This window comes from Neophocaena asiaeorientalis, unplaced genomic scaffold (genome assembly GCF_003031525.2).
Source record: "Neophocaena asiaeorientalis asiaeorientalis breed wild unplaced genomic scaffold, Neophocaena_asiaeorientalis_V1.1 scaffold275, whole genome shotgun sequence".
NCBI classification, from domain to species: Eukaryota; Metazoa; Chordata; class Mammalia; order Artiodactyla; family Phocoenidae; genus Neophocaena; species Neophocaena asiaeorientalis.
In genome coordinates this window covers 3,624,601-3,635,723 of record NW_020173679.1, presented here as the reverse complement: position 1 = coordinate 3,635,723, position 11,123 = coordinate 3,624,601, and the positions used below count along the sequence as shown (strand labels likewise).

Here is an 11,123-nt window from a genome sequence, read left to right as displayed (position 1 = left end):
AGTATAGTTGATTTATAGTATCATGTTAGTTTCAGGTGTACAGCACAGCAATTCAGTTATGTTATATATATATATATTTTTTTTTTTTTTTTTTTCCTACCTCTGTCTGATGAAAGGGCCTAGAAACAGTGACACCTCAATAGCAGTGAGCACATCCAGTGCCCAGATCTTAGTTCCTAAACACCACCCTTCAGTAAAAGGAACCATGCTCCTTAGAGAAGTGGCTGATTCTGGTGCTGAGAAAAGGGAAAATACAACATGAACCTGGAGCATCGTGTGCCAGAAAGTAAGGAAATGCTCAAAAAGAAAAAAAAAAGGATGGGGGATATCACAGACACAGGAGCTCATCTGACAGAGTTCCCAATGGCCAAAGCTGGAACAATCTGAACAATAAAATATATAACTTAGTATTGAATTATAACCCAAAGAATAAGATAGATAAAGGCATGGGTCCATGCTGATAGAAATAAATGGGGGGAGGGGGAGGTGGGAGGAGGAAAAATCTTCCTAACAGAAGAATTCAAAAGAATATATGTAGATATAGCTTCCAGGAGGTGGAGTATGGCTTCCCCCCAACTTGAGTGTGGGCTCCACTTGCTTCAAATAACAGACTGTGAAAAGGAGAAAATGGTTACTTCACAGTGGAAAAGGCTGGCAGACACCAAACTCAACCATGTAATCAAGGTTAACACAACCAATAATAAGTCATGGGGACATTATGTGCCTCCTGGGATGATGTGACAAGAAGGGCGCTTCACCTCTGTGGTCTTCTTTCCCCAAACCCACAACTCCTGCCCAGTCACGAGCATCACACAAACCCAAACAGAGGGACAGTCTAACAAAATACTGACCCGAACTCCTCAAAATTGTCAAGGTCATGAAAAACAAGGAAAGACTAAGAAACGGTCACAGACTAGAGGTGTCTAAGGAGACGTGACAACTGCATGCAATGTGGGAACATGGACTGGCTCGTGGAACAAAAATAAGGACATTAGTGGAAAAACTGGTGAGATCGGAAGAAAATCTAGAGTTCAGTTAATAGTCATGTACCAGCGTTGGTTTCTTAGTTTTGACAACTGTTCCATGGTCACATAAGATGTTACCGTTAGGGGAAACTGCATAAGGAGTATACAGAACTCTGTATAATCCTGCAACGTTTCTGTAAACCTAAAATTATTCCAAAGTAAAAGTAACAAGAGAAGCCGCCGCAATGAGAAGCCCGCGCACCGCAACGAAGAGTTGCCCCCGCTCACCGCAACTAGAGAAAGCCCGCGCGCAGCAACGAAGACCCAACGCAGCCAAAAATTAATTAATTAATTAATTAAAAAAAAATCATACGGGGGACTTCCCCGGCAGTCCAGTGGTTAAGACTCTGCACTCCCAATGTGGCCCAAAAAATAAAAAAATCATACAGGATATAAATGTATGAACCAGCATTCAAATTCAAATATGTCTGTCCCCTTAGCCCATACATTCCACCTTCCCTGCACCATCTCATGTTAGAAAGTCATTCCCAAAGCCTTCTTCATGGGTCTGAGCTTCTTCCCGTCTGCCTATGTTTGCCCTCTCAGACCACCCTAACTCATTTGTTTCCTTTGCCCCATGACCTCCTCTTGAGAGAGGAAGGATGCTCCTATCCCCTCAGGTGTGTACACATCTCCAAGCTCATTATTCCCAGGTCCTTCCACTCTCTTGGGTGACTTGGGTTTCAGTGAATATTGGCCTCCCTAGCACCTACTCCTCCTTTGCAGCAGCCATCAGATGCCACTTGGGGATCCATTGGGGTTCCAGAGAATATAACCTGGTTCCAGAGATAAAGCACATGACTTAGGCTAGGTCTATTAGCACACACCATTCCTCGGCCACCGTGATCAGCCCAGAGGTAGCAATGTGACCCAAGCAGGTCTAAAACATCCCAGGACTTTGACAGGGAATGCTAGGACAAAGACAATTCTCTTCCTCCATTTTGGATGTAAATGAAGAAGCCCCTGGAAGCCTTAGGATGAAGCCAATTATAGGGACAACAGAGTAGAGAAATGGAAAAAGCTGGGTTGTCAGTGACATCAATGAGCCACTGGATCAAGCCTTGCCTGAAGCCCATCCTGCCACTACACTTCTCAGTTGGCTGAGAAATGCTCCCCCCCAAAAGATATCCACATTCTAATCCCTGGAACCTGTGAATGTTATCTTATAGGACAAAGGCAGGGGAGGGGGGTTCTTTGCAGATGGGATTTAAATTAAGGATTATAGGATGGGGAGATTATCTGGGTGTGCCCCAAATGCAACCACATGTATTCTTTTATTTTTTTTTTTAATTAATTTATTTTATTTTTGGCTGTGTTGGGTCTTTGCCGCTGCGCACAGGTTTTCTCCAGTTGCGGCGAGCAGGGGCTACTCTTTGTTGCAGTGACCAGGCTTCTCATTGCAGTGGCTTCTCTTGTTGCCAAGCATGGGCTCTAGGCTCATGGGCTTCAGTAGTTGTGGCTCGCAGGCTCTAGAGCGCAGGCTCAGTAGTTGTGGCACACGGGCTTAGCTGCACGTGGGATCTTCCTGGACCAGGGCTCGAAGCCATGTCCCCTGCATTGGCAGGCAGATTCTTAACCACTGCGCCACCAGGGATGCCCCAACCATATGTATTCTTATAGGAGGGAGGCAGAGGGAGATTAGACAGACACACAAAGAAGGCAATGTGACCGCAGAGGCAGAGAGTAGAGTGATGCGGCCACAAGCCATAGAATGCTGGCAGCCACCAGAAGCTGGAAGAGGCCAGGAACAATTCTCCCCTAGAGCACATCTCCTCTACAAGACAGAGCACAGCCCGGCCGACACCCGGATTTTGGCTCAATGATACTGATTTCAGACTTCTGGTCAGAGTTGCGATAGAATAAATTTCTGTTGTTTTAAGTCATCTAGTTTGTGATAATTTGTTAAAGAAGCTGTAAGAAAAAAATCCAAGAACTAATATATTCTCTTTAATATTTAAGACTGTTTGAATCTGATATTTTGTTAATTGCGGCCCAAAGCAGTCTAACTGATATAGAGTCCCTCTCTCACCCTCCTCTGGTTAAGAGGTAAACTCTACAGAAGGGCCAATGCCCAGTGGGAGGCAGCCAGAGACCCTCCTGATCTTTAGCTGGGGAAATAGGGCTGGGGTGGAGGCAGCACCAAAAGGCTCACAGACTCCAAGCAAAGGCATTATGGGACTTTATTTACAGACAGGTCACAGCAACCAGGGCCCACACAGGCTCAGGCCAGAAGACTCCAGATATATATACATGTACAGGTCCCAGCACCCAGCAGCACCAGAGCCATTGCCAGCCAGGTCCCTGCCAGAGGGACCAAGAGTCAGGCAGTGTCGAGGGCAGGAAAGGGAGAGGGCCCCAGCCCTTGCCAGATATCAGAGGTCACAAGTTGTGGCCCCCAAGCCAGAGGAAGAAACTACCCTCGTCCCTGAATTGTGGACACTGAGTAGTATGACAGGGGAGAGCCCCTCCTGTGTCCAGCCTGTACTCTCAACGCCAGGTCTCGGAACAGAAGTCCCAGTGCCAGCATCTTGGGGCATGGAGACACTGCAGGCCCCCTCCAGACCTGTCCAGGAGCCGGGCGTGGAGCAGGTGTCCCAGGCCATGGCTGCCCATCACACGGGGGGCTCCCCCAGTTTGCTGGTGGCACTTGTGATCCGCTTATTTTCCCGGAGGTTTCGGAGGCGGGCACTGAGGCTGCTGATCTCTTCCACGTAGGCCTGGGGCACCCACCCTTTCTCACCATCTGCCAGGCGGACCCCCTCCAGCCAGCCTAAGGGCACATAGGCCAGGAGTTGCATCAGTGGCATCGAAGGAACACCTGGGCTAGGTCTGCGAGGAAACACCTAGGCCCTGATACAAGCCTCAGCTGCAGCCCTGGGGCCGAGGTGACATCATCTCAGCATCCCCCAGCTCCAGGAAGGAGCATGCCTCTAGCAGACTTGTAGATGAGCTTCTGACCTGTTTTTCCTGACATCCTCTGAGAAGGGGTTTCCCACTCTCCCTCATCAGTTACTCTCAATCCTAATCTTTGCAAGCAGGAAGTTCCTCCTCTTGTCTAACTTGATTCTTTTTTTTAAAATTTATTTTATTTATTTATTTTTTTAACTCGATTCTTGAATGCTGTGGTTGATCAACACTTGCATAACCTTTTTCCTGTGCAGTCTTAGCTACCTAGCTACTTCCTGCCCACCGAAGCCCCATCAGGGCGGCCTTCCCAGGAGGCCTCTCTCACCATCACTGGTCCGGGTTCTCACTGCCAGGATGTCAGTCTTCTCCAAGGTCAGCTCGTCTGGCTGCAGTGCCTTGTATGTCCTGACACACTGAACCTGGGGGCGGTCTGAGAGCCCAAGGAAGAGTGAGGGAGTCCCCAGGGTAGGATGGGGCAGGGGGAGGCAGGGAGAGGCAGCAGGAGCAAATAAGGGCTGGGAGGGTAGTCTCTACTGCTGCTTTTCCTCTGTCCACCCTGGCCACTCTTTTCTCTGACCCTAAACACAAGTTCTAGGTGAATCCGGTCTCTCCCAGCTTCGATACTGCTTCTGTGCCTGGGCTCTCATCTTCCCAGCTCAATTCAATACTTTGTTCCTGACTTCCTGGTCTAACTGCCCCCACAAAGCCCCCACAAAAGAGTAATGGTCCCTTTGTATGTCCCCTCATGCTACTCTGGTGTTCCCTCCAGTCCCTCCTTCTCAGCTGAGATTCAAGCCACATCACTCCCCCATTTATAATCCTCCAGGGCTTCCCGCTCCTCTTAGAATAAAATCCAAAGTCCTCCCCACAGCCTACAAAGCCCTACACAGTCTGGTGTGGCCCCCCCCTTGTTAACCTCCTCATCTCCCTCATCTTCCCCTCTCTCTTCGCTCATGAAGCTCAGCCACACTTGTCACCCTGCTGTTCCTCAAACACTCTAGGCTCCCTCCTCCTTCAGGGCCTTTGCACTGGCTGTTCCGCCTTCCAGGAATGATTTTCCCCAGATCTTTTCATGGCTGCCCCTCCCCATCCTTCAGGGGCCTTCCCTGACCACCTCTTTGGAGTGGGAAGTTTACCCTCCAACCCAAACAGGACCTCTAGCTCAAGTCAGAGAATCAGCTCCAGTCCAGGCCCTCAGCCGCTTCTACCACACTAGGTGGGCTGGGAGTATCGGGAAAACCACAGGCCTTGGGGCCAGACCAGCTTATTGGCTGTATGACCTTGCAGGTTACCTAACATTCCTGGGTCTCAGTTTTCTCAGAGGGGAAAAATGAATAGGATTTCTGACTAATGACTAATAGGATCGTCGTGAGGATTAAATAAAATAAAGGCGTATACAAAGCCCCTAGCACCCTGGCGCGTGGAAGGTACTGGGTGGAAAGGAGTCCCCTACCTTCCCCTTCATTAGCTTAGCCTTAACATCCTCTCTCAGAAACCTTCCAAAGCCACCTGGTACCCACTACCCAAGATGCCCTATGACCGGGCGGCACCCTAGCTTACCAGCCTCATTTCACACCCAGAGAAGCCTCTGGCTCAACAGAGGAGATCCCCCATCCTACCACCCCCACCCCCACGCCCCAGCCACTCTGGTTTCCGTCCTCTTTGCAACTGATGCAACGCTAGAGACAGACCTGGGTTCCAGTCCCAGCTCTGCCACTTACTAGCTGAACTTGGACAAGTCATTTTACCTTTCTGAATCTGTTTTCTAACTTGTAAAATGGGGACAAAGTGGGAGGATGTAAAAGGCTATGTCATCTCCAGGGTGCTACCTGTGCACGTGGAGGTTGGTCTGTCCTATGTCAAGCCTACCCATCCTTCAAGCTTTCACAGAGCTGCCCCTGCCTGCCCCAGGCCAGTTGATCTCTCTTCGCACTAGCCCCGCTGGCGACAGGACACCCGGGGCTGGAGGAAAGGGGAGAGCAATGAGGTACCCAGCCCAGGGAATGTGGCTCCAGTGGGGGTAGGGGGCAGGCTGTTACCTTCCCCCTCACTGATGACCTCCCTGTCCTCCTGGGGGGTAGAGGGGCACATGGCTGAGATCCACCGCTGCTTCTCGCTTCTAGGGAAAGGGGGGTTGAGTTGTCACAATATGCAGAGTGCAGTCTCCCAGGGCCAGGGTGGTGAAACCGGAGGTGGGAGAACTGGGTACGATGTCCAGACCTGGGACCCAGGATCAGGTCTTCTCTACCCCAGGGCCCACCCACGGCCCTGTTCCCAAGCCGGTGCCCACCCAGCTCTGAGCATAAGAACAGAACAGGTGCAGGACACCCTGGATGCCAGCTCTGCCCATGTCCAGCCTTACGCCACCATCCTGAAGCCAGAGATAAAGGCCTTGTGCCTGCCGGGGGGTCCCCTCCCCACACCCAAGCCCACTCACTCTGTCCGGGCCCTCAGCAGGAACTGGTGCTTCGTGTGCTGCCCATGGAGGAGTTGAAGGAGGAACACATGGCCAGGGACACCCTGGAGCTTCAGACTCAGGTCCTTCACCTGCAGCTCAGCCATCCTGGCGTGTACAAAGACGGCGAATTTCCCCAGCCTGCAGGACCAGAGGAGGCGAGGTCAGACTGGCCCCCACCCTCAGGACGAGGTGAGTTCTGATGTCAAGAGAGGAGAAGGGGTCACCTGTCCCTCTAGGACCCTCCTCAAAGAAACTTGGCTGCACAGGGCACCGCTGCCCTGGCAGCCAGCAAAGTCCCTAAAAGGAACGGGGGCTCCATTCGTGCTGGCTCACTGACAGAGGTGGAAGGTGATGGAGACCAGTCCCTGGCCCCCAGGCACACTTTCCACTTCTCTCTGAACCTCTTCCTGGAGGCTCTGCTCCAAAGAACCAACTGGGCAGCTCCCATGATGAGATCTATGGACTGTTTTCGTGTCTGACTCTCTAACTGGTAGAGAAGCTGAACTTTGTCTCGTTTGCCGCTGTATCCCAGCGCCGAACACTGCCAGGCCCACTGTTTGGGCCTGATAAACCCTTGTGGGAAGGATGCGTGGGTGGGTGGGTCAAGGATGTTCCATAAATTCCTTCATCTCAACCCATCTAAACAAAACCAGTATCTCCTACCCCAAACCAGGTCCCTTCACTGTTCCCCATTCCAGTGAAAGACCCCACCAAGTTGCCCAAAAAGAGACTCAGTCCTCATTCTCACCTCTTTCCTCCCTCTCCCCCGACACCCAACCAGTAGCTGTGTCCTATCTGTCTATCTCCTTATTGTCCCCAGAATCCAGTTATCCCCAAGCCCATTACCACTTCTGGAGCATCTACTCTCATTTGGGCAGTTACAAGAGCTTCTGCTCTCTGCCCTTCCAGCCCATTCTCCAAATTGGCCAGGAGTAAATATCACGCCTCTGCTTAACTCCCCATGTTCCCTACTGCCTTCAGAAAGTCTAGCCTCCCTGCCATGACTTTCAACATCCCAACTTCCTTCTCCTGCCCTTCCCCTCTATAAATCCAGCCATACTAGGCTTCATCGTCTCCCAAACATACCCTGCTCTTGTACCCTTCTGTGACTTGGCTATATCCCCCCAAATTCCTCTACCTGAAAAACTCCTACTTATCCTTCAAAACCCAACTCAGATGTTCCTTCCTCTGTGAAACTTTACTGATTCTCACCCCACACCAGGGGATACTACAGTATACTACCCCCTTCCATCAAAACCCTGAACAGGTGGTTATCAGGATGTATTTTCACTGGTCTGAGAGCTCCTACACACTTTGGAGGGCCCAGTATAGAATAGGGATTCAGTGATGCTTCATTGAATGAATGAGTAAATCAGCAATGAACTCTTTTCACGGCATAGGATGTCCATCCTTTTCATGGCATAAGATGTCCCATCCAGCCTTAAGGCTTACTTCATTCCAGAAGTCTCTCCCTCATCCCAAACTTATAATAATCAAGGCTAATACTGAGTGAATGTTCATTATGTAGCAGGCACTCTGCTAAACTCTTCACATATTATCACATTGAATCTCCCTTCTATTTTACATATGGAAGACAGGATAGTACAATAGTTAAGAGCCTGCGATCTGGCATCAGACAGACCTGGCCTCCTCCTGGCTCCTGCACTTACTAGCTCCATGATCTTGAGAAAAACAAGGGAGACTACTTCTCAGGAAGATGACTAGAGGATTGAAGGGAACAATCCACATAGCACGCCTGGAACAGAATACACGCTCAGTAAATGTTGATTGTCATTATGACTCAGGGGAGACTGGGACTCTAGGGTTGTGCTTTTAATCTCTGCTCCAATTAGCTTAAGCTCAGAGCAGCTTCAAAGTTCTTGGCACACAGTTCAGCCCTTGATTCTCAGGTCCAGAAGACGGACTTGCCCTAGCTCTGCCTTTCCTAGGGGAACCTCCAAGGCTCAGGGAGCCCTGGGAGCACAGCCTGTCAGATGGACTGACTGTGAGCCCATTGGCGGGGAAGAAGAGAGCTCCACGCTCATCTACACCCACCCCCACCCCGACTCACTCCTTCCTCCGGGAGAGCAGCAGGCAGTCGTTGAAGAGGTGCAGGTAGACCGCCTTGCTGGATAGCTTCAGCTTGGCAGGGGGTGCTGCGGGCAGCGGGGCCAGCTCCACCAGCTCCCCGTGCCGAACCAGCCAGCGGGCCTGCGAGATCAGCGGGAAGATCTGGGAGGATAGAGGAGGCAAGCGGGAGCCCAGGTCAGGCCGGGGGCGGCGGGGCAGAGAGCACAGGGCAAGGGATGGGAGGGCTGGACAGTGATGAACTGGCTTGCAGCCCCCAGGGAAGGAGGAGACAGGGCTGCCCCTTCGCGTGCCCCATCCTATCGGCTGAGGTCACGCACCTTGCCCTCAAAGTGGATCTTCTTGCTCAGATGGATGAGCTCCTCCGTCCTCTTCATGGACTGCACACTGGCATTGCACTCTTGCACCAGCTGGGGAGACCAGAGGTGGGTCACCTGCAGCGCCCCCTACCCCGGCTCCCAGAGCCCAGCCTCAGGCTCCCACCTGGGGACCAGAGACTCTGAAGGCTGGGGCTCCTTTAGAGGCACACAGGGATTCCGGGGAGGCCCTTGGAAGCCAGACATCCCCCGCCCTGCCGAGCTCACCTCCTTGAGTGCATTGAAGGCCTTGGTGGCCATGTCTTCGTCTTCTGAACCCTGTGCTGTCCGTTTCAGGATGTTCTGGAGGGCGGGGTCAGCACAGTGAGGCAGGCTGTGACCTCTCCCAGTGACCCTGCCCAGCTGTGGGGGCCCGGAAGGGGCTGCGGAGGGCACAGCAGCATCTCCCCCACCCAGCCCTCCCCACAGCCTGGTGCCCTCTAGGTACCTCCACCAGCATCTTGAGGCGGGTGATCCTCTGAAACGGCAGGATGAGGAAGGAGGTGAGGGGCAGACGCTGGCACACGGGAGACTCCTCCAGGCGAGCCAGGATGCTGGGGAACTTGGGGTTCTCCAGGCTGGAAAATGGGGAGAGGGGAGGGTCTGCGATCACAGGTGACCCTGAACTCCTGGATCCACGACTCCAGCCACCCCATCTGTCCTTGAGGTGCGTTCTCAGGAGAGAGCCCTTCTCAGGTACCCCTCCCCTCCCAGGTCACCCTCCCTCACCCAGTCCTCTGCGCCTACTGCTGCCTGAGACTCCCCTATCCTCCCCCACCTCCCCTTTCAGAGCCCCCAGCCCTACAGCAGCCGCTGGTAGGTGCGCTCCTGATAGGCCTGGTTGGTGACATAGGGCAGGTAGACGCGGCGGAAGGCCGGACAGTGGTACGACACAATATCGCACACGCTGAAGCGCAGGACATCGGCCTCCAACCGCTGCTCCAGGTCCTGTAGGAACCTGAAAGGTCAGAGAGGGGTCAGGGCCAGCGCCAGGATGAGACCCCAGATATGGGAGCCCAGGCTCGGTCCCTGACTCCCGGCGAGGCCAGACCAGTCCCTCACCTCTCGCTGGTGCTCTTGACCTCGGGCAGTTTGGAGAACAGCCACTGCTTGTCCTGCACCCCCAGACACTCACTCAGCTCGGCCGAGCCTAAGAAGTGGCCCACGGCCACCGACAGGCTGTGGATGTATGAGGCCTCGGACGTAATCAGCTCAAATTTGGCCTGAGTGAGGGCGGACGCAGGATTGAAAAGGCGGAACCAGCCCACGCTGAATGCGACCGTTTCGCCCACCACGCACACCCCAAGTCCTGGACACCACCTCCTTAGACGTAGCTGCACTCGCGTGTCGCCTCCCCTTCTCTAGCCTCACCCAGGATCTGGCGCCAGATGGGGTTCGGAGACACGCCTCCTGCTTCTTGCGATTGTCCAAACCCTACTGCAGCCCTGGTTTGCGCCCCTAGCTCCGCCCATCCAGCCGGGCCCTAGTCTTCTGATGGCCCTGCCCCTCCCTGGTGCGCCCTCCCATTAGCCCCGCCCTCCCGCCGACCCCGCCCCTGCTCTTCTCGCTAGGTCCTGCGCGCACCTTGCGTTTTGCGCTCTGCATGGCTCCCCCATCCCAGTCCCCGCTTTCAGTGTTCTCTGTCATAAGGCCCAGCCAGATTCCGCCCTTCCTCTGGCCCTGCCCTATCCTAGGCCTTGCCCCGTTGACACCGCCCCTCCATCGAGCTTCCCCACTCGTCTTTGACTCCAGGGCTCCTGCGTCCTCGCTTGCATCCAGCCTCACCTTGTCGTGTTCTAGACCCATCTTCCCCATTGACAGCCCCTCTTTTGTGGCCCCTCTTTCCCCGCTGGATCCCATGCCCACCTCCTGCAGTTTGTAGTCCCGCTGGCCGGGTACCCCTGCGGCCCGCGTCGCCGCAGAGTCCGCGGACCACCTACTCCGGACCCCGCCCCTTATGTTGCCCCGGCCTCTTTGGGCCCCAGGACCGCCTCCCACGGCTGGCAGTCCCGCCGGCCCCGCCCGCCGGGTCCCGGCGCCCACCTCCTGCAGTTTACAGTCGCGCAGGCTCAGAGTAGCCAGGACGCCGCTGCCGCGCACGTCGGGGATGTCTTGCCACAGCGAGAAGGTGGAGCCTCGCGCCGAGCGCTGCGCCCGGAAGGAGCTGCTCGGGGAGAGGTTGGCGCGCGGCGGCCCGGGCCCCTCCTCCGCGCCCTCGGCCTCGTCCCCCGGACCCTCCTCCTCGCGCTGCTGCCGCCGCAGTTCGCGGGCGCTGGCCACGTCGCTATA

General features: G+C 54.1%; 1 protein-coding gene across 1 annotated transcript in view; it reads right to left on the bottom strand.

The window, feature by feature from the left end:
• Positions 1-2,732: 2,732 nt before the first annotated feature.
• The window catches only part of ARHGEF19 (Rho guanine nucleotide exchange factor 19), a 10,286-nt gene continuing 1,895 nt past the window's right edge, over positions 2,733-11,123 (bottom strand). Inside the window, exons 5-15 of the mRNA XM_024749727.1 lie at positions 10,878-11,123; positions 9,897-10,057; positions 9,640-9,792; positions 9,283-9,412; positions 9,063-9,137; positions 8,799-8,888; positions 8,462-8,622; positions 6,370-6,528; positions 5,972-6,051; positions 4,258-4,362; positions 2,733-3,795 (exon numbers count right to left, since the gene is read on the bottom strand). The exon at positions 10,878-11,123 is cut by the window's right edge and continues 17 nt beyond it. Of these exons, the coding sequence (XP_024605495.1) occupies positions 3,638-3,795; positions 4,258-4,362; positions 5,972-6,051; positions 6,370-6,528; positions 8,462-8,622; positions 8,799-8,888; positions 9,063-9,137; positions 9,283-9,412; positions 9,640-9,792; positions 9,897-10,057; positions 10,878-11,123 (1,518 nt within the window). The 3' untranslated portion in view covers positions 2,733-3,637. The remainder of the gene's footprint in view (positions 3,796-4,257; positions 4,363-5,971; positions 6,052-6,369; positions 6,529-8,461; positions 8,623-8,798; positions 8,889-9,062; positions 9,138-9,282; positions 9,413-9,639; positions 9,793-9,896; positions 10,058-10,877) is intronic.